Source organism: Pseudonaja textilis, chromosome 7, assembly GCF_049901715.1.
Source record: "Pseudonaja textilis isolate UNSWEBS1 chromosome 7, rPseTex1.2, whole genome shotgun sequence".
NCBI classification, from domain to species: Eukaryota; Metazoa; Chordata; class Lepidosauria; order Squamata; family Elapidae; genus Pseudonaja; species Pseudonaja textilis.
Genome location: NC_141996.1, coordinates 11,876,323 through 11,899,801, shown reverse-complemented (window position 1 = coordinate 11,899,801; position 23,479 = coordinate 11,876,323). Strand labels below are relative to the sequence as shown.

Genomic DNA, 23,479 nt, shown 5'->3' with positions numbered 1-23,479 from the left:
GTTTTTAGAGTTACCAACAGAAAAGGAGGGAGCAGTGGGCATTCCATAAAAGTTTTCAAATATTGTTTCTAGGCGACTGAAGTTTTTGTCGCGCAAAATTCTAACTGGAGAGTGTGATTGATGACTCTTGGCTATGGATGTGTCCCATTGGAGAATATGAATTATGATACATCCAGGGGGTGGGGGAAAGCCAGGGTCAAGGGTGACAATGAACGATATGTCTCAGAGTCAGCTACACCCAGGCAGCGCCGGCATGTTTACTCCTAATAAATCTTTAAGTTTTGAAAATTTGGCTAGAGACTCATGATTTAAAGGGGGGTAACTGCGGGAGCCCTGACAGATTGATTGGTGTCAAGGAAGAGAGGTCTCTCTCCTTGATGGAGTCTACAATTGAACATTCAATGCAGGAGAAAGAGGTGACTTGGGAAGGTTGGAACTCAAGGAGAAACCAATAACATATTTGTTTTGATTGCATACTTTTAGTCTTCGTTACTGATAAAGACTTTACGGCTATGCCAATTTTCAATGGGCAAAAGTCCACGGCCACTTCTATTCCACAGCACCTTGTGTCTTTCCGTTCATAAAAACTGATTGTGCTGGTAGCTGTCTTTCAAGAAAACATCCTCCAGGGAAGCTGAGAGCAACTAGGAGTTTTGATTGAAGCAGGAAACATCACAGAGCAGATATTTTGGTTTCCCTCGTGTGATAGCCGCTTTCCTTCCCTTAATGGCAGAGCTTTCTCTTGAGAGACTGGAAACACAGATATTTCACCAACTGACAATTCTTCAGTCAGTAGAAAGCTCTAAGATTGTGTTCTTCATCCTTGGCAGCTTGAAAAGGTATGGACTTCAACTCCCAGAATTCCCCAGCCAGCATGGGGAATTCTGGGAGTTAAAGTCCACACCTCTTCAAGCTGCCAAAGTGGAGGAACACTGGTCTAAGAAATTAATTAATATGTACCAGGGGTCCCAACCAGTGGTGGGATTCATCTTTTTTTACTACCGGTTCGGTGGGCGTGGCTTGATGGACGTGGCAGGGGAAGGATACTGTAAAATCTGCAGTCAGGGGTGGTATTTGCCGGTTCTCCGAACTACTCACAATTTCCGCTACCGGTTCTCCAGAACTGGTGAGAACCTGCTGAATACCACCTCTGGGGCCAACGCAATGAGAAAATTAAAAGATATGCCAGACACAATGTTCAGATGCTCACAATGATTTTTTTCCCCCTGTAGAATGCTCCTCAGAAGATTTCCTTACAGTTCTGGCACACAGATAGTAGATATTTTTTCACTCAGTATACTTCATTGAGTTATAACGGCAGTTTTCTAGCCAATTATACCAGGAAAAGAAAGCAGAGCTACATATAACTTGAAAAATATTCTACGGGAAAGTATTTCTGGTTTTTGGAACGAAGCCCGCCGAAGTACATAAATAGTAGTTCAACAGCAGTCTCTATATTGGCTTCCTACAGGGAAAGATTTCCATTATTGCATCGTCTTTCCAGATCTCAACGTATTAATAGTATTTGGCAGAATATGGCAAACTCTACATCCTCAGCAAGGTCAACCTTGAACCTGAACCAACCAAGCGATAAAAACAAAAGATTGTCATTATACCTGGAGCCTGTTGGGTTTGGATGAAGAGAAACAGGCTAAAGCTCCATTCTGGTAAGACGAAGGGGTACAGGAGCATGGGACATCCAGTTCCAGGGATCTACCAATGACTGGATGGATAGATGTTTCCCAATACAGAACTGGGGCACAAGCTGTTTTTCCCCTGGAATTTAGAATCAAGTAGAAGCTGGGACCAGGAAGCCTTTACACTGATTTGTCTGGTGCCCTAACTGTGTCTTTTCTGGAATCAGGAGGCCTTACTGGAGTTGTGTCTGAGTTACCACGCATGTGAACTTACATGAGACTTTACTATCTTGGTAAAACACTGATTATTTGATTGATTGATTGAAAGTGATCTACAGGGAACTGCTCTTGAAGATCACTCTGAAGCTATAACTGGTCCAGAATGCAGCAATGCAAGTGGTTATGGGAATGCCTGGCATCTAATACTGTTCCTACACCAGCTTCACTGGTTATTATAAGCTTTTGGGTACAAATCAAAGTACCTATGTCATGTACAGTATAAGGCCTAGGTGGTTATGAGTCCATCTATGTCCCATATTAGCTGTCTGCCAAGAAAGTTCTAGCAAGTTTGACATGCTTCAGGTGCCTTAATTAGTCCACTGTCTTCTTGAAAATTTCCAGTGTTGAATATTCACAACTTTTGGAGGCAAGTTGTTTCACTGATTGATTGTTCTAACTGTCAGGAAATTTCCTTGGTTCTAGGTTGCTTCTCTCCTTGATCAGTTTCCACCCATTGCTTGTTGTCCTGCTCTCAGGTGCTTTGGAGAATAGCTTGACCCCCTCTTCTTTGTGGCAGCCCCTGAGATATTGGAAGACTGCTATCATGTCATCCTTATTCTTCTTTTCATCAGACTAGACATACCCAGTTCCAGCGACCATTATTTATATGTTTTAGTCTCCAGTCCCCTAATCATGTACCACCCCACAGAATGCCTTACTGCATTCTCTGCTTACAGTTTACAGAGTCAGCCTATTGCCCCCAGCAATCTGGGTCCTCATTTTACTGACCTCAGAAGGATGGAAGGCTGTGTCAACCTTAAGCCCATTAGAATCAAACTACAGGCTGTGGGCAGAGCTAACCTGCAATGCTACATTTTAAGCACTGTACCACCAAGGCTCATTTAGAATGTGGCAACTGGGAAGAGACTGGAAAATGCACAAACTTGTTGCTTATGCCACTGACAGCAGCAAGCCATGGTTGTTTTTAGGCACCTCATCCTCCAACTCATTAATATCAATGTAAACATATCTTCAAGTAATGGTTATCCAGAATTCTTTACCTTGATACACAGAAGGAACTGATCTAACATATAATTTTCCTTTGAAAAAGATAAATAGATTGAAGTGTGATGGGAGAGGAAGTTATGGGACCTACTGGGACAGGAAACATGTCCAAGACATGCAGGGATCCAGCCAGGTGGGAGGGAAGCCTAAGAGACCCACCAGGGCAGGATAAGGGGGAAAAGATAGGCAAGGAGACACTGCACCATTCCTGCGGCTGGTTGTAAGGGCGAGTGGATTGCCAAGCACCCAGGTGGTGCTGCAGCAGCCATAAGTTGGAGTACTGTACTATTACAAACACAAAGTCGTTTCTAAGCTTTGATCTGACAGCACCTTAAATCACTCCAAGGAACCAAAGTCCCACCTTCAATTTCTCACCTGTTGCAGCCTCAGAGATTCCAACTCTCTTTCCAGCCTGGTGCGTAACCGATGCTCCATCTGCTCTCTCTTCTCATAGGCTGCCTGAAGTTGGGTCAAGGCCTGCTGGAGTTTCTCTACCTTCTCGACATGTGCTTGCTTCTTCCGTAGCTGAAGGCAGAATCACAGAAACTCAGGTCACTTTTGTCTGACCTTCAGTCCAATATAGGAAGCCCACCTCAATATCCCCAATGGGAATAATTCTGCCTCTAAGGAAATGCCTCCGACAACTGAGAACTTATTCCCTTCAAAGCAAAGAACTCTCTAGCCAACCCATCTGTCAGTGCAATTGTCATGCCCCTGTCAAGTCTGAATCCGAGGAGGAAGACAAACAGCTGACAGGGAGTGGGAGTGTGGCTCCATTGGGTGTGGAGGAACCTGGGAAAGGGCAAAGTCCGACTGGGCAGAGCAGGGAAGAGTTAGAACAAGGGAGAGGGAATTTAGAGGAAGACCCAGGCCCATCGCCTCTTCATCCTAGGGCACTCAGGGAGGAACGGAGAAGAGAGCAATGTGAGTTGCGTGGCTTACGGGGGAGGAAAGGGCCCTGATTCCCTTCATTAGACACACCTGGGAAGAGAGTTTAAAAGAGATGCAAGCTGAGTGTGGTGTCTGCTGGGAACAAACGTGAGTTTATCTTTGCTTATCTGTGTTCCTGGCGTCTTTCTAACAGTGTTGAGTTTTGCCATCTGAAATTCTCGCTCCTGCCCTGCCAAACTAATTACCTCATTTTGCCTTGATTGGACTTCTAGTTACAGTTTTTGTTGACCACATTTTGGTCTTGATTCTCTGAAGTCAAAGGCTGTTCCTGGGAGAGTTTTTCTCCAGCCAGAAGGTAACCAGGACATTGGGGGCAAAGTTGGAGCTAATAAAAGGACTCTTATTGATTAACTGACTGTGTTGCCTTTGTGCCCCGCCCCGGGACATCACAGCAATTCAGAGCAAGGAAATGAGAGCAGCAGAAGAAGAAAAATTTTACTGGGAAAAATATACGAGACTGAGAACAGCGACTGTATGTTTATGCAAGACTGCATGTGTATGCAGGAAAAAGAGAGAAAGAGTTGGCTTTGGGTTCAAAATACCTTGGAGATCTTGGAAATGGTTCATCCCATGTAAATCACAATATGGTTAGTTTATTGTTCATTCAGCATTTTCAGGTCACTGAGGCTCACGTAACTATGGCTTTGCTGGAATAGCAACAGCAACCCATTCGTGGCTGAATTTTAGTCTGTGTATATTCACGAAAGGGGAGAGGAAGTCTGGTGCTCCTTTCTAAATTGTGTCCTGTAACTTAAGTCTCTTGATCTTTTGGAAGAAAAGCTTTTGGGAAGCGAATTCAAATGATTGTTGTATGAACATATAGTTATCAGATTGGGAGACTGCGTGGAACAGAAATCACAAATTAACAAATCAGCAGCATACAAAGAAAATGCATCTAAAATGTTCTATAGGTGGCACTTACCCCTGTTGAGATTAGCGAAAATGTACCCTAAAATGAATCCTATATGTTGGAAATGTAAAAAAAAAAGAGGGAACATATTATCATATGTGGTGGTCTTGCCCAGAGGCTCGAAAATATTGGCTTAAAATCAAAGATTAGCTACAGGAAATCACCAATGAACAATTAGACCTAGAACCAAAACACTTCCTACTGGGGATCTTCAAAAAAAATACATAAAGAGCACAAAATACTTATTATTACACATATCGACTGCTGCCAGGATTACCTTTGCCCAATGTTGGAAACAGCCAGAGAAATTGGTTATACAAAAAGTTATGAACTGTGCTGAAATGGATAAATTAACGCTGAGTTTAAAAGATAAAGAAGTTTCAATATTTTATAAGGTGTGGGAACAATGATATAGTTGGATAGATCGGAGATAGATTAAAGATAGGTAATTATTAAATATAAGTAATAGATAGAATAAGAATGTAATTACGCATAAATTAATACCTGTAAATAATGCACGAATTATTGTCATTCGATAAGCGCTACAAATAGCTGTTATTGACTGATTTTTTAAAATATTTTTAATGTAGTAATAAAAATTCAATAAAGTCTATTTTAAAAAAATGGGGGTAGAGCTGCCACCACGAGGCTGTGTTCAGTCAAGGAGCCTCCTCCAACCGCAGGATTACAGATGTGACCACATGACATGGACTACATTTCCCAGGATACCTTGACTACATTTACCATGATGCATTCCCTTAAGGGGACAGCTCACAAGTCCTAACTAACTATCCCAAATCCCATTAACTCTAAACTGTCTGGACAGCACAACTGGGCTGCAGCATTATAGGAATATGCTGGAGGTTGATGGTCATTTGAGTGACAATGGCAAAGACATCAATTCATTACTGTGCAGGAGAAGACAACGGTGAATTGACTCCTGCCCTTTGGAATATCTTATTCCTGAGGTGAGATTTTCCCGTTCCCCCCTTGACTTTTTGTAAGAGCCTTAAAACCTGGTTCTGCCCAATAGCTTGTAGTCCCAATGGGGGGGAGTTTCACACTAGAGGTGGTTGACCAATTAAAAACTACCCCCCCCCACAATTTTATTTGGCTCCTTCCTTCTCCATCTTGTGTTAATGATTTTATTTTGTATGTTCTGTCATTTAATATCCCATGATTTTAATGCTTTGTAATGCTTATTTGCTATCAGTCACCCAGAGTCATTTGAAACAAAAGAGGCAGCAAATCACTCCCTAGTTACAACCATCTATTCCATCAGACCTGACATTTGGAAGCGTGGTACAGATCCCATTTATTAAGGTATTCACCTCACAGGACCCAGCAAGAGAGGCTTTTCTGCCTTGAGGCTAACTTTTACCTCATCACACGTAGGTTGTTATCTTCTGGCCTTCAGGAAGAACCTAAAGACTTGGTTTTGCCATCTTGCCTGGGGACTTAGCAGTGTGGTGTGAGGCCTGCACTGTTCCACTAATGAATTGGATTTGACTCTCACAGATTATATTTTTATGGTTTAATAAATGTCATTGTTTTTAATGCCTTTTAACCATTTTTGTTGTATGATTTGGGTTATTTTTGTATTGGTTTAATACGATTGGAAAATTAACCCAGCAGATGCTCTTCATACTTTCTGGGCTGTAGGTGCGCCTCCCTTTTGTTTTGGGTTACTCTAGCCACAATAATAAATGCTGAGGACAAACGCTTGCAGATTGGAAGATACAACTGAGTCCAATGGGATAGTCTTAAAAAATTGTGCACAATCCAATTACTATTTCTCAAAATGAACAAACTCTGAAAGATGCAGAAAAGGGCAACCTGAAGGACAACCAATGAAGGAATTTGAGAAACCATTTTGGGAAGCATGATTAGAACATCTGAGACTCTTTAGTCAAAATATTCCAGACAGCTCCACAAGTGTTGTTGTGTCCTAAGACAAATATCTCCTTTAATGCTGATGTTTAGACTGGTAGCCAACGCATCATCCTTAGCACCAACGGGATAATTTTCTACCCACACCAATCTCAAGGAAAGAAAACAAGTGTCTGTTTATCAGAGATAATTTAACCGCTCACCTCTGCTTCTAATTTGATGACTTTGGCTTGGGCGCTGTTCAGAGCCTGATCCAGGATCTCAATGTGCCTTCGATGCTCCTCATTGGTCAAGCGCAAGGCCGTCAAGTCCATTTCTAGCTTCTCCTTCTCCTTCAAATACTCTTTGTCTAGAAGGGAGACAAGATCAAGGCCAGATCCTTCAGGAAAAAAACAACCCTTAAAATTCTAGGTTTTCAGTACCCAAATTAGTGTCCAGGACTCTTTGAGGTATTTACAGACAGTTCTCCTAGTTTGTACACTCCACGTTGCAAAGCAAATGTTGGTGTCCATCATTATCTTTATTTCTAATTATAGCCCTGGGCTTCAAATATAAACTTTCGAACAGAATACAGGTAATCCATAACATACAACCCTTCAGCAGTTAGAACAATTAACCAATGGAACAACTTGCCTCTCAAAGTTGTAAATGCTCCAACACTGGAAGTTTTTAAGAAGAGATTGGACAACCATTTGTCTGAAATGGCATAGGGTTTCCTGCCTAAGCAGGGGGATGGACTAGAAGACCTCCAAAGTCCCTTCCAACTCTGTCTATTCTATTCTATTCTATTCTATTCTATTCTATTCTATTCTATTCTATTCTATTCGTGGCTGTTTGAAGTCACAAGGGCATGCTGAATAAAGTAGTTTAGGGCAGTTTTTCACACAAGTTAGGTAGCCGTTTTATGAAAAATGAAAATTCAATTCCTAGCAGTGTCCACAATGCCTGAAGTAGGACTATCATATAGCAAGTCCTTCCCTTTGCCATGGACATTTTTAGAACTCCATCGTTTAACTACCTCAGTAGATGGCTGGGTAAGGAAAAAGGCAGGAAAAGGCCGTATGTCTTAAAGGAGCCCCCTGAAAAATTGCCACCATGGTGTAGCAGAAAGTATTTCCAACTAAGCCAGGAGATCAGGGTTCAAATCAGGGGTGGGCTTCAAAAATTTTAGCAATGGGTTCTCTACCCAGTTGCTGGGTGGGCGTGGCCATTGTGTGTGTGGCCTAGTTGGCCTTCTGCACCATGGCAGCGGTGTGTGTGTGTGTGTGTGTGTGTGTGTTGCCCTCTCCAGATTCTGGAGTCTCACTGGAAGCCAGAAATGGGCCCATTTCCGGCCTTCTCGAATTTCCAGGAGACCCGTTTTTCGCCCTCCTTGAGCTTCCATGCTCGCTCTGCACTTACCTGCATCCAAAATGGGCTGTGTGGATACTCCTGGGGGGGGGGCAGTGAGGGGTGGGCAGGGCCAGCCAAGAGTGGGATTTGGGGGTTCTCCGAATTGCGCAGAATCTTAGCTAGGGGCTCTTCCGAACTCCTGCGAACCCCCAGCAGCCCATCCCTGGTTCAAATCATCAGTTGAGCCATTAAGCCCAATATAGGCTAGTTTTTCATTCTCATACTGAGAGCTGTACTGGTAGTCTCAACTTACGACCATAATTGAGCCCAAACTTTCCAATGCTAAGCAAAACAGTTAAGTGAATTTCGCCCTGTTTATGACCTTTCTCACCCTAATTGCTAAGTGAATCACTGCAGTTGTTAAGTTAGTAACACAATTGTTAAGTAAGTGAATCTGGCTTCCCCATTGACTTTTCTTGTCAGAAGTTTGCAAAGGGTGGTCACAGGACCCCAGGACATGCAACCGTCATAAATAAGAGTCAGTTGCCAATTTTGATCACCTGACCATGAGAATGCTACAACAGTCATGTGAAAAACAGTCATAAGTCACTTATCAGTGTCATTGTAACTTCAAATGGTCATGAAACAAATGGCTGTAAGTTGACAACTACCTAGATAGCATTTTAAGTATAGTATTTTAAGTATAAAGCAATATTTTTTCCTCAACTTGGCAACTTTAACATTTGGATTTCAACTATAAATTCTGAAACAATTGTCTACTAGCCATAACATAAAACTATTGGCTGCAGCTTCAGATGTATATATACACACACACTTTAAAAATTAAATAAATTATGAGGGAGAATCCTAAGCAAAACATTTTATTTTACCATTTGCATTGTAGTTTCTTGCACTGCTGAAAAGCCAAGCTGTTTTTCAGCTTCCAGTCTAAAATGTACACTTGGTTGTTTCTTCCACAAATTGAACATATTTTATAGAAGCCCCTGCTACTACCAATACCTGGGGATGAAAAATGACTCTATAAACCTCTATAAAGCTCTAGACTCTTATTACTTGGAAAACAAGTAATTTGGGAGTGTGGATGGTGGGGGAAGCAATTAGAGACAGGAACAGGTATGGGCCAAAGCTGAGATCTCATTCAACTTGACATCTTCCTTTAAGAATTCATCTGACAGACTCAAGGACAGGACAAATTTTCTATGATCAATTGAAGGCTGAGTCACCTTTACCATTTCCAGAGGCCCACATATTCATTTTAAAGCACTGTGTGCTTGCCTAACTAAAATTTGTGGTAAAACAAGCTGAGGAGAATATATAAAGCAAAGATGTAGGTGAACATTTTAAATCTGATACCTGTAAGAGCCATCTACGGAACAGTTTTTTACAAACTCACCTAGTATTCTAATTTATTATGGGATTTATATCCTGGCTTTTGATCACTCAATGATACATTTATTTATTTATATCATGCCTTAATTATTATTTTTTTACATATAACTCAAGGCTGTGAACATATCCAACACACCTTTCTTCTCCTATTTTCCTCACAACTACAATCCCGTGAGGTGGGTTGGGCTGAGACTGGCTTGAAGGCACTCAAATAGTTTTCATGCCTAAGGGAGGATTAGAACTCAGGTAGCACCTTCACCACTACACCAAACTGGCTCTCCACCTACATCAGTGGTAGTCAACCTGGTCCCTACCGCCCACTAGTGGGGGTTCCAGCTTTCATGGTGGACGGTAGGGGTTTTGTCCCCTACTTTATAAATCACCATTACTGTGGAACCGGTGAGCGGTTAGAGAAAACTTTACTACTAACAGAGATACAAAAGTGGGCGGTAGGTATAAAAAGGTTGACTACCCCTGACCTACATATACACTCGCATGTACAGTACATATTTGCAGAGATCCAGAAGGGGCTTGTTGCTTTCCACATGCGAGCCCTCATAGTCCCAACATGAAATTTTAATAATGAAACATAAAAGAGATATAATTTCAATATTCTTAATTTTTTTTAAAAAAAATAGCAAGTTATTAAGGATGAACCTCCATTTGAGCTGGGATACCAGACAAGATGGATGTGTGTGAGTGCATATTTCCACATCTTGCATACTCAGGCGGCACCGAAAAGATTCAATGTAGTCCATTCTGGTGGGAAAACTACTTTAGGCAAAGCTTGTAAGTAGACTTGAAATAACATATCTGCTGTTGAGTCCAGCAAGGCCTTGCTAATATCAACCTCAACTGGGGAGGGTGTTGGGAAGCACTGTTGTGCTTTATTTAGCTTTGCCTCATTCATGTGAACTTGGCACTGAGTCATCGGATGGGAAAGAATTCAGTGAACTTCAGCTGCGGCCAAGCATCCCCAAATAGTTCAGATGCCCCAGCGTGAGTTATGTTTCATTGCATGGGGAACATCTTTTGCCCGTTCATTCTCCAGGAAACACTTATGGGGAGTCCTCGAAATTCTGATAAAGAATCTTCATGGAAGTTAAGGAACAGTACAATGTTCACTAAATTGCTGGCAGGGAGGCACAAATACCTAGATTTGTCATTCCCACCTCTCCATACTTTCCCTCTATTCTGCAAAAAAACCCAAAGGACAAAGAAAGCACCACATGAGATCACAAAAGGGCGGGGAGGGGGAATCAATCCTGTCATAAGCTTTTCTGAACTTGATGGCCTGCAAAATATGTTTGTTCACAGAATCAAGACATGGGTTGGGCAGAAGATCACAAGATCTCCAATCAAACGTCAGTGCAGAATCTTCTCCAGTATTTCAAACAGATGGTAATTCAGCCTCTGGTCGAAGGCGTCCATGGAAGAGAAACATAGCACTTTATGAGGCAACGTATTCCGCTTCTTAACAGTGCTTAACTATCGAGAAATTCCTCCTATTATCTAACCCGTCTACTTCTCTCTAGTTTCAAACTATTTGTTTTCATCCAACCCCAGAACTCAAAACAAGCCAACTTCCAACTTTATACGACAACCAATAAGATGTCTGAAGATTGCTAATCACTCTCATCTCAATCTTCTAACATATCCAGTTCCTTTAGCTCAACCTTGGCAACCTGGAGGTGTGTGGACTTCAGCTGCCGAAATTCCAAAGTTGGCTATGGAGTTCTAGGAGTTGAAGCCCACACATCTTCAAGTTGCCAAGGCTGAGAAGCACTGCTTTACCTAGTTCACAATCACTAACTTGGTAGCTTTCCTCCAAACTCACTCCAACTACTCAATGCCATTTTTAAACTGTCCCAGAACTCCACAAAGTATTTTAAGTGGGTCCTTGCCAAACAAGAGTAAACTGAAACACGTATTTCCAATATTTCCATATGATAAAAATGGCAACCTAAATCCATTTTATTGCAAAGCAAATGTTTTATGTCCTCAAACATAAAAAAGAGAAAAAAAACTAAACTAAACTGAATTCTATTTAGGCTGGCCGTTATCTCTTCTCCTAAACATTCTGCTCAAAACAGAAACATATAAAAGCCAAGTGCTAGTACCCAAACTTAAGGGAGGGGAGTGTTGAGAAAATTATTGCAAGTCTCCCCCTCCCATTTTTCTTTCTTGCTTCCAGCCTCCTTTGAACCAACCACAAACTAGTCCTCTGAACTGAATTTATGCTGTTGCACCTTCACATAGGATATTAAAGACAATGGCTACTTGTGCACATCACCTTTATTATTTTATATTTGCCTTGTACACTTTGGTTTTCCTCTTTGCTTGAAATTCAAACATGTTTATTTGCTGTTTATTCAATTGTGCTCAATTTAACTTCACTATAATTTTGTGTTACAATTTTTCCAACCATTAATTATAAGTGAAGGTTTATTGTGATTTGCTTTGCGTATCTTTTTACTGCAAAAAGCAGTAAATAAATGTGCCTAAGCCCAAATGCTCTGCTTAAGTTCAAACCACTATTATATACTGTCACTCTCTTTCTCTCTCTCTCACGAATTTAAACGTTTCTAACATTTTAATTATCTTACTTAATTAACTTGCTGTGGTGTTAACAGTGGTTAGAATGCAGTATTGCAGGCTGACTCCATTCACTGCCAGGAGTTCGATCCTGACCAGCTCAGTCTTCCATCCTTCCAAGATGGGAAAAATGAGAACCCAGATTGTTGGGGACAACATGCTGACTCTGTAAACCGCTTAGAGGGGGCTGTAAAGCACTGTGAAGCTGTATAAGTGTTTTTGCTATTGCTATTACTGTTGTATACACCTGATAATCATTTGGGAAGAATTTCTAAAATGGGCACTCATATTCTAAAAGTGCCATCTTACTCCAGATGGTGCTGCATAGGAACACTTTGCTGGTTAACCCAGGATGTCAAGTTCTGTTTTTACCTCAAGATTACACTGCAGATGGTATTCACAAGGCTGTGAATATCTGAGTATAAATAAATAAAGTCTATCGGATGAGGATCTTCATAATCCTCTTTCTATTCTTGGAAATACTCTATCTGCTATTTGTAGCATGGACCTGTCTGGATTACATAGAGTATTCATGCCAAACATCTGTGGCATTTTGCATGATTTGTCCTTTAAGGAACTACATTTGCTCCTATGTTTAGGATCAATAGCTCAACTCAGTTATGAATTGTGGTAGTTCCAGGAATATTTGTAGCAAAGTGTACATAGAGATACGTATATTTCAGTAAACGTTGTCAGCTAAGAAAATAATCCAATCTAGGTCAGTCACTGGGACCAAAAGTTTTGTCTTCCAAATTTTTGGACTCCTGCTGGAACCCATCCAGCCTAGAGAGAAATTCCCTGAAAATGGGCTCCAGTTCGAGTCCGAAAGCATGGAAGACAAAACCTCTGGTCCCAGTAACCAACCTAGATTGGAACATGTATCCTGGGACATGTATGTTCATTCATTAAAAAAAATAATAAATATTGTATTTTGGCAAACCTTGTGGTGCTGCCAAAGAGTCAGGGTAGGCTGTCCCAGTCCCAATGAGTGGGCAGTTATTGCAATTATTGACTGGGATCTACTGGCAGATCCTAGATTTCTAGTTTATCTGTAAGAATTGTAAATTTAGCTCATTCCTCCTCCTCCTCCTCCTGCCATATCCATCCTCAGACTTCTGCAATCATGTTGGAAATCCTATTTTTATCAACAGCTGCACGAAAAAGTGCTGTTGGGTTTGGTCCAAACCAGTCCCTTAGATTTTGAAGCCGTAATGTTCTTCTTCTACCTGGACCTTGTTTGCCTTCAATCTTTCCCTGGAAGATTGAGTGAAGCATGGCATATTTTTCCCGGTGTCGCATCACACGTCCAAAATATTCTTTCGCTTTTTTATGGTTTTGACGACTTCCCTTGGCTTTCCCAAGCGGCTTATGACCTCCTCATTTCTGATTTTGTCAATCCAACTTATAGGTAAGAGCCCCCTGTAAATTTCTCTTGCTCAGATAAAACCTTACAGCTCACAGCTGCTCAGAGGCACTGCACTCTTTAATTGATTGCATTCATCTTTTAGGCTGGTTTTCTTCAAAGCTGCCATCCTGCAACTTCCTTGATTAATGCCAGTTCATGGAAACTAGTTAGGCATTTAGCAATTTTTCCTAGCCCTTAAACTAAGTTCACTCCTTTCAAATTAGCCAGGATTAAATGAAAGATATTCTACAGCAGACCTCTACAATTTGTAATCCAACATGCATCCTTGGTGAAAGCCATTGTGTCATTTACTGCATTCTACCACTGTCACTAGATGGACAAAATAACACTTCTCTGTAGAACACTCAGTTGTAAATTCACAACTGTAAAATGTCTGAAAAGCTACTGTCTCAAGTGATTTCCACACTTAATATAATAAGCCTAAGAGTAAAAATGAGAATCAACACACTGTCTAAACAGAACCTGGATGATCAGGGGCATTAATGCTCTGAAATAGGACAAAATGATTGTCATCTTTTCAGTGCTTTGTCAGGCTGAAAAAGTAGGGCAGGAACGGCTAAATACATCATCTACGATTCTTCCTACAGCCTCACACAGCATCTATTTTTGGAACTTTAGAGAAAAAGACAGCAGCCAGCCTATTTTGCCCCTTAGGAACAATGACAATGATTTGAAGGCTGTTCTTGCCTGTCCCTTATTACTAATGAGTTGGTTTCTATTTCTTTCTTTTTTTCTTTCTTTTTTTTTTGCATCTCCACAAATTTGAGCCAAAAGTTCATACTCCAGAGTTTCCCACCCAGGGCAATACTGTTCGTTACCTATAAATGCATCTTAAAAGATGACTTAACATTATCATAAAAGGAGGTCTATTTGGTAATAAGGGGCACTTGTGGGCTAGGGAAGAGTTCTCCAACTTCCAGCTTTGAGGACCGGCGGAGGGGTGAGGAGAGGGGATGGTTCCTTGCGAGTGGCTGGAGGGCCTGCATGCCTTCCATTCACACAAATGGATCACACATGCACATGCTTGCCTGCCGCTTGCGAAAGTAGGGATGCACATTCGTGCTTGCGCGCTGTTTCCGTGGTCTGGTTGCAAACACCTAATGGTGGTTGGGGACCCCTTGGCTAGGGGATTAAAGCAGACGGAGCCAAGACAAGTCTTATTAAAATTAATTAAATGCAATTAATGCCATTTTTCCTCAGGAATATAATAAGCATTTCTTTCTTTTACATTAAAAACATTAATGGCAACCCTGGGAATGGCTTCCAAGGGCCACATGAAGTCCTGCAGACTTAAGATGTCTCCTTTGGGCTGGATAGAAACAAGGAAGAATAAAAAGTCAACATGGCAGCCATCCCACTGTGGGCGATGCTCATTTTTCAGTATCATTTTGATAATTTACCATAGAGGCTGATGGTGAGAGCATCTACACGTTGGGGATGGAGAATGTAAATATCCGTGGCACGTTTTAACAAAACATGAGCCACGGTGGTGCAGTGGTTAGAGTGCAGTATTGCAAGCTACTGCTGGCTGACTGCAATTTGGCAGTTCAAATCTCACCAGACTCAAGGTTTGACTCAGCTTTCCATCCTTCCGAGGTGGGTAAAACGAAGACTCAGATTGTTGGGGGCAATAGGCTGACTCTGTAAAACTGCTTAGAGAGTGCTGTAAAAGCACTGTGAAGTGGTATATAAGTCTAAGTGCTACTGCTTTTGCTAAAGGCATCACATTTAATATGCAGAACCGCTTTGGGTTCTGCGTGAATTTTGAAGGAATTTGCAAATCAGGGGATGGGTTTCTTTTTCTCTCTCATATCTTTTCACTTCCGTTAAAAAAATCTTCCCACTTTTCCCTTCCCAACCCCCTAGCATAAACTGCTACAACAATCTCTCCAGAAAAACAGGACCAAAAACAAGGGAAAAATCCAGATGCTAAGAAACGAAGTGAAATCACATAAGTTTACATTCCAATATAGGTCTAGCATACATTAACATGGCACTCACTCTGAGAGGCATAAAGATCCTCTGTTGCCTTATTTTCATGTCCCTCAAACTCTCGGCTGGCCAGTTGCCTATTTGCAGTCTCCAGTCGGTCTACACAGGAAGAAGAAGATTTGAAGAATAAAATATATCAGTGTGTATTGCCCTGAATGTTTGAACGGTAAGAGGCAGGTTAACGAGTATGACATTTAAAAACTTTAAAAAGAGAGATTCAGAGGGAGAGAGAAACTAATTTAAAATAGCAGCTAGAAAGGCAAAATCATACAGGAGAATAAGGAAGAATGACGTAAGTCAAGGGTAGAGAGTCTCTTCTGGGGAGTTCGGCCTAGCTCAATTTTCTCAACCCAGGACATATCAAGGAGTGTTTGGAGTGAAAGCTGATTCAGATCCTAATTTTGATGTCTGTGAGCCAAAAGATTCTTTCTGCTTATAAATAGCACTGGATTCCAAGCAAAGGGGGTATTCAGCAGGTTCTGACCAGTTCTGGAGAACTGGTAGTGGAAATTGTGAGTAGTTCAGAGAATCAGCAAATACCACCTCCGACTGGCCCCACCCCAATCTATTCTCTGCCTCCTGAGTCCCAGCTGATCAGCTGGGTCTTCTTTTGTTGCCCTGCACAGGAGAATGGAGCTGGAAAGCAGGTTACTGGGGTGGGGAGGGAAAGAGATTTTGCAGTAACCTTCCCCTGCTATGCCCACAAAGCCACGCCCAATAAGCCACACCTACAGAACTGGTAGTAAGAAAAATTGAATCCCACCACTGGTTCCAAGAAAAAAAAAACTTTATGGCAGAGAATTTCCCATTTCTGTCATGTCCCCTGCAGTGTCTCGTCACCTTGTGACTGATTTTGGGGGAGCACAAAAAGGAGAACCAAGGAATCTCTACAGATTCCCTCTTTTTTGCAATAGTTGTGGAAAAAATAAAAATAAAAGTAGACATGGTGGAATGAAGCTGCAGCCAATAGTTTATGCCGTTGCTAGTCAAATAGGAGAGAGAGAGACAGATTCCAAATCCAGTCAGGCAATGCCTTCTTTTAGGACCAACCCAAAATGCACAACTCTGCGAGCAAACTTTTGGGTTCTCATTCCAGACTGCAGGACCAGTTACAGGAAGTCAGATTCAGGTGCCAGGTGAAACTTCCTCAGTGAAAGAGCAGATGGTCTATGGAACCATTTATCCAGAGAGACGGTGGGCTCTCTTTACTGGCTGTACAGGTAGTTCTCAATTTATGACAACAATTGAGCCCAAATTTTCTGTTGTTAAGTAAGACGTTCGTTAGGGGAATTTTACCCCATTTAACTACCTTTCTTGCCTCAGTTAAGTGAATCACTACAGTGGATAAGTTAGTAATCCAGTTGTTAAGTAAACCTGGCTTCCCCATTGGTTGTCAGAATGTCGCAAAAGGTAGATTCCGTGATTCCATGACACAGCAACAGTCATAAATATGAACCAGCTGCCAAGCATCTGAATTTTGATCATGTGATCGTGGGGATGCTGGAAAGGTAATTGTGAAAAAACGGCCCTAACTCACTTTTTTCAATGCCGCTGTAGCTTTGAACGGTCAATAAATGAACTGTTGCAAGTTGAGGACTACCTGTATTCAATTAAAGCTCACAGATGTAGCTATTTGTGGATGTTATAATATGGATCCCAGCCCTGAGAAGGCGATTGGCAACAATATAAATGCCCCCTCATACATTCTGATTTTCATACCTGGAGAACCTCCATCTATATTTTACAATTCTGGCCTCCCCTAAACTAGGGAACTCCAAATCTGGCAACTTTAAGACTTGTGGACTTCAACTCACAGAATTCTTCAGCTAGCCAAGCTGGCTGGGGAATTCTGGGAGTTCTAGTCCACAAGTCTTAAAGTTGCCAAATTTGAAGAACCCCTGCCCTAAGCCATAATTAGCGTTAGCCACAAGTTTTTCTTTGCAGACAATAAGACTTGTATATGATTAACTGAAAGCAGAAGAAATCCAGGGTCATGTTTAGGTCAAGTAATGATAAAGAGAACCATTAAGTCATGCCAGGGAATAATTTGTCTGGTCTGTAGCCTGCCAATATACAAGAGAATATGATAGCTTATGATAGCTTAGAACAGGGGCCCAAATCTCAAGGTAGGCCCCCCCACAACACCTCAGAATCATACTGCTAATGCCAAAATGCTTAATTGTTATCGTAACAATAAGTAGAAATGACTAAACTAAAATAGCATTTTACTGCTTTTACAGGGCAAAGTGGAATCATTTCCACTTTTAAAGCTCTTGAGCATCCCTGAGTATTGCAAAGCAAAAAATGTCCATACGCACACAATTCATATCACTGGAGGCAGACATTTCTGTGGCCAGCAGGAAGCCTTATGGTTTACAAAAAATGTGCTGTTTGCTCAGTACCCCCATTCTCTACCCCAAATCATCTTCTGATGTTGGATCAAAATTGAAATAGAATGGTCAGTTGATAGTTCTTCTATCTCCTAGTTAATGTGATGCTGGTGTCATGGCCCTGTCAGAGTCTGAATCCAAGGAGGAAGCCAGAGACCTGACAGGGAATGGGAGTGTGCCTCTGTTGGCTGTGGAGGAGGCTGGGGAAGGGCAAAGTCCAGCTGGGCAGAGCAGGGAAGAGATAGAACAAGGGAGAGGGAGTTCAGAGGAAGACTCAGGCCCACATCCTCTTTATCCTAGGGCACGCAGGGAGGAACGGAGAAGAGAGCAATGTGGGTTGCATGGCTTACGGGGGAGGAAAGGGCCCTGACTCCCTTCATTAGCCACAGCTGGGAAGACAGTTGATAAGAAAGGCAAGCTGCATTCGGCAGGCTGCCGTAAGCAAACGTGACTTTATCCTGTGTTGTCGTGGCTTATCTGTGTTCCTGGCGTCTTCCCAACCATGTGAGTTTTGCCATGTCTTCAAGTCTGAAATTCTTGCTTCTGCCCTGCCAAACTAATTACTTCAGTTTGGCTGCCAAACTAATTACTTCAGTTTGGCTGCTAAACTAATTACTTCAGTTTGGCTTGTTTGGACTTTAAGTTACAGTTTGTTTTGCTCATGTTTTGAACTTAATTTTCTGCAGTCAAAGGCTGTTCCTGGGAGAGTTTTGCTCCATCCAGAAGGTAACCTGGACATTGAGGGCAAATTTGGAGATAATAAAGGGACTTTTATTGCATATCTGACTGTGTTGCTTTTGTGCCACGCCCCGGGTCATCACAGCTGGTTTGTGAGATAGATTCTAGATTAAAGATCATGGTCTGCACAGAATAGTTCAAGCATGCTTTATATAAACTGATAAAATTTATTTGCACTTGTGGCATTCTAGTCTAAATTGTACCAAAACGTACCAAAATTGACCAATATCATCCTTGCCATTAATAAGGCATGCTACATGTAGTCTGATTATAACTAGATATGGTAAACTATCTTACACCTTCTCTGTGTTACTAAAAACCACCCAATAAAAGCCTGGATTTATTAGAGTTATGACCATGGCAGAGGTCATAAGATTGTAGGTCCAGCTAGTGACAATCATGGGAGGGACAGGTTAGAAACTGGAATGTAAGAGTAGTAAAAATGGTGAAGAAAATATGAATTAAGAAATGAAAGAACATGATACAAAAGTAATGAAAGAAGTTCATTGTGGTGGTTTGATCATAGAGTTTGATCATAGAAATCATAAAACGGAGGAGGAGGAGGAGGAGGAGACATACCATGCAAATCCCTGTTGAAATCATGGAGTCTTCTGATTTCACTTTCAAGTTTGTTTCGCATCGCCTTGTCTAGTGACTCTCTCTTGGTGGTGATTTTCACCAGGTCCTCGTAAGCTTCTGAAATCCTCTGAATTTCCATTTCAAACTAGGATAAAGGAGAAATTTGTATCCTAATAAAAGCCGGGTAGGATGCATGTCAACCATTGACAAATTTTATACACTACCTAGAAATTCTGCCAACCCTGTACCACTTCTGTAACTTTGCAAAATGAACTCTTTTAAAATCATGTCCAAATGGGAATCCTTCCACAAACATTAAAAAGTCCAAGTAATGCTGAAAGCAATCACTTTCCCAATCATAGAGAAATATTTGGGCGTGCCAGTGGAAAGCCTGAAGAACAGGGGCTTTCCATGCAATGGCTTCCTTGCAAATTTTAGGTCAAAGGAGTGTTGGAAGACATTATCTAGTAGCATATAGGAAATTGTTGGATGGGGGGAGAAAATTTTGCCTGCCTTTCACCTTTATTTTTATGTCTTTTACACAAAATCACACCCTTAATTTTGCCCCCTTTTTAGCTGTTTGGGAGCAGGAGGTTCCGGGGGGGGGGGATGGGGGGGAGAAATGGGACCAAGTCTCCTCTTAGAAACTTTTGGGTCTCCTTCCACCCCTCTTCTTTCCACTCCTCAGGTGCTGAAGATGCTCACATGACATAGATCACCCATTCTTGTCTTCTGCGGCTGCTCTAGTTCATAGAAGTTGCTTTCTCCTAAGCCAGATTGCTGGTTCATCATCCCCAAACATGGACTACAGATTCTAGATTCGCAAAATGGACAAATCCATTGACTTAGCTGGAGTATCCTAATCACCTGTAGGGGCATTGGTACACACAACTTAGTTGGAGCAATGTGGACAGCAGCAGAATGCTGGCTTGTAAGGTAGCCTCTAGATTAGAGATCCTAGCTTGCATAGAACATTAGGGTTAAAACTGGGTTTCGGTTGTGTCATAATAGCCAAAATGTGTCAAAATTGACCAACATTCTTTCTTATACCTAGCAGGGATTGCTGCATATTTGCACAGATATGAATCAGGCTGTAACCTAGTCTGTTCTTCCTTTTTCTTGTGAAAAAAAAAAAGCATTATATAAATAATACAATGGTCCAGGAGAAGAGCCTTCTCTGCTGTGGCTCCTGCTCTTTGGAACATCTTATCTCCGTGGGGTGAGATCTGATCACACCCTCTCGAACTTCCACAAAGGCCTGAAAACCTGGTTCTGCCAGGTGGCTTGGGGGAGTGCCAAATGGAGGTGATTGATGGACTATTAGCAGATCCCACCTCACCCTTTTCCTTCTTTCCCCATCTTTTTTTTACCTTTACTTATAACTTTATTGTTATATATATATATTTATATTATTTACTGATTTGTAAGCCGCCCAAAGTCACCTTGTGGCGAGATGGGCAGCAAATAAATTTAATAATTAAATAAACAAATATAAAAACATTGATTGACCAAAACTGTGATGGATGGTGAAGATTGTGATCTGCTCTACTATATTTTACACATCATTTACCTCAAAAAGGAATAATAACATGATAGCTATGTGTCAATGGGTGTACAAGGTTACTTTAGCACAGGGGTGTCAAACACAAGGCCTGTGGGCTGGATGTGACCCACGATGTGGTTAGATTTGGCACACAGGGCCATCCTGGAAAATGTAAGGGGTTGGCCCATGTCACTTTGGACTGATCTACCCGGTGCAAAGAGGAAACATGCCCAGAAGAATGCGTCAAGCTGGCCACACCCACCCAGTCAGCCATGCCCAGTGAGTGGCATCAAGCTTGCTCCACCCACCCAGTTGGCCACACCCTCCCGCCACCCCAAGGTCAACCACAGCCCTGATGCAGCCTCAATGAAATTGAGTTTGACACCCCTGCTGTAGCATGATGTGTGAATCCAATTTTGTAATTTGTGAATTGCAGTTTATGGCTGCAGTGAGCCATCTTATGGTAGTCTGGAGTCTGAGTTTATTTTTTATTTTATTTTGCATGGTTAAGGGTAAAAAGGACTGTGACAATAATGGGACAGAAGCCTGGTGGTTCCAATAGGAGATGAATATTTTCAGAACCCCACTTAGCAGAATGATCAACTAACTCTAAATATAACAAGACCAACTTACTAGATTTGGAAGAAGAAATGACCCTCCATTTTCACCTTGAGACCATTAAGGTCAGAATCTAAAGTTACTTAATTATAGTTCCTTTTCCAAACCAAGAATACTTTGCTGTCTCAATCCATTATGCATGGATCACTTGCTAAAAGCGTAATTAAGTTTTTATGTCGATAGACATATGCTATGAACTTTTTGGGAGGGGAAGCTCTACCGTTTTTATATGTGAAAATGTACAATTGGACACTTCCCAGGAAGTTAAAATGACAGCAGCCCAGACTCCAAAAGCTGGTTCAGGATAGAAAATTCTGGGAACCCCTTTTGTGGCCTACGACAGCCCACAGCTATATAAACACACTGTGTCAGCGGAGAATTTGGCAAGCATTAGAAATAGGTTGACAGGAGGGCAACTGAGGCGTTTCAAAACGACAGCCCAGAAATTCACCCTGAACACTGGTATCACTCAGGCAACTGCAATAATATTGTTCACTTATAAAGTACCGCGAAAAATTTCAGACTGGTATTCTATGGTAAATAACTATATCGGCAAGGAGGAAAGAATAATATCATCTAAGGCCCCTTGGGGAATCCTGGCTGAAGTGAGATTTGAGTTGGAGACTTATCCTTTGGATTACTGTTTGTCAACCTTGGCAACTTGGACTTCAACTCCTAGAATCGGGAGGTGAAACTCAAGACATCTTAAAAGTTATAAAAGTTGAGAAACTGCCTTGAACAATCAGTTCACTTAGACAGCCACTGTCTATAACCAGGATACATTTTCTGGGGATCCATATCCCCAGAATGTTTTGATGCTATGGACACCTCACAAAATGGCGCCGTAAGAGAAGGCACGTTTATCTACAAAATGTCTTCTGCAATGTTATGGCGAGCCATAGCTCACCTGAGAAGGTAAGGTGGTGAGGCTCAAAGACGGCATTCCAACAAAGACGATGCTTTTCCACTTTCCAATGTTCATTTCCAACAAGATAAATGGAATGGGAGCTGAGTCAAACCATTTACAATATATAGAGCAGAGATGGGGATCTCAATTTCAAATTATATACATGCCTCCTGAATGTATATTTCACACCAAAAAAATCCCACTAATCGGTCCAGAATCTTTTTTGAGTTGGGTGGGCTATTCAGTAGGGATGTCAAACTTGCTGTCAGCCCTGAAGCCATTTTCCCCTGGCACCTTCAGGGCTGCCACACCGGAGATGAGTTGAGCTGTGGGAATGGGAGAAGGGAGGCAGAGATAGCTGGGGGATTGTAGCCAAAATAAAATTCTTTCCTCTGAGAACCAAGGGCTTTCCCACCAGGTGCTAGGAGGCGAGATCGGAGACCGACCGATCCTTGGACTGGGAATTGATTGGACTGTGTGATGGACTGTATGGACCCCTGAAAGAAAACTTTACTTTTAACTGAGGGGAAACCCGAAAGTGGGTTAGAGTTGGGTTTCCCTAGATGTGCCAACATGACATGCTTAATAAATCTCTACTTTGAGGAATATGCCTGCCTGGGAGTTTTGGGTGTGTTAACTGGAACCCTGACACTCGCAGCCCACAGGCTGGATGTGTCACACACTGGCCACTCCCACAGCCTGTTAGGAAAGGGGGGAAAAGTCACGATATGTCCTGTGACAACGCGCGTTTGACACCCCTGAACTATAGCCACTGTAAAGTAGTTAGGAAGGTATACCTGGATCCTCTCTATCCTGCCACCCACCTTCTGAAGCTTGTCTGCTTTCTCGTAGTAGCCCTTCAGCTCCTTCTGCAGGGCTTCATTATCTTCAGACAACATCTCCACCATTTGCTGGGCGCGCTGTACTATCGTGAAGGCATCTGGTGTGAGGGGCTGCTGGCTAGGCGGACTTGCGGGCAGAGACTGGGACGCTGTGGCCATTGAGAGAGGCGGCAGAGACGCGGAGTGCAGGGGGCCGCTAAGCGAGGAGGTCTGGGAGGACAGTGGGCTGTGCTCCTGGGGTGTTGGCAGTGATGGAAAAGACGATGCGCATTGACGACTACAGAAAGAGGAATACATTTCAATTGGATTACTTACACTTAAAGAGGTCTGTTGCGAAGAGCTTGTAGTTACTGGAACTATTGAAAGAAGAAATTGTTTATAATGTTCAATGTGATATTCTTTATGTAATGAAGAAAAGGGAAAGATTGTGCAAGG

The 23,479-nt window shown here is 42.0% G+C and overlaps 1 protein-coding gene across 3 annotated transcripts in view; it reads right to left on the bottom strand.

The window, feature by feature from the left end:
* Positions 1–23,479, bottom strand: part of AMOTL1 (angiomotin like 1) — a 97,285-nt gene that overhangs the window by 11,990 nt on the left and 61,816 nt on the right. For all 3 annotated transcript variants that reach the window (XM_087937050.1, XM_026706862.2, XM_026706864.2), the window contains 5 exons: positions 23,027–23,321; positions 19,135–19,279; positions 15,437–15,526; positions 6,876–7,021; positions 3,297–3,446 (listed from right to left, as the gene is read on the bottom strand). In XM_087937050.1, the coding sequence (XP_087793176.1) occupies positions 3,297–3,446; positions 6,876–7,021; positions 15,437–15,526; positions 19,135–19,279; positions 23,027–23,321 (826 nt within the window). The remainder of the gene's footprint in view (positions 1–3,296; positions 3,447–6,875; positions 7,022–15,436; positions 15,527–19,134; positions 19,280–23,026; positions 23,322–23,479) is intronic.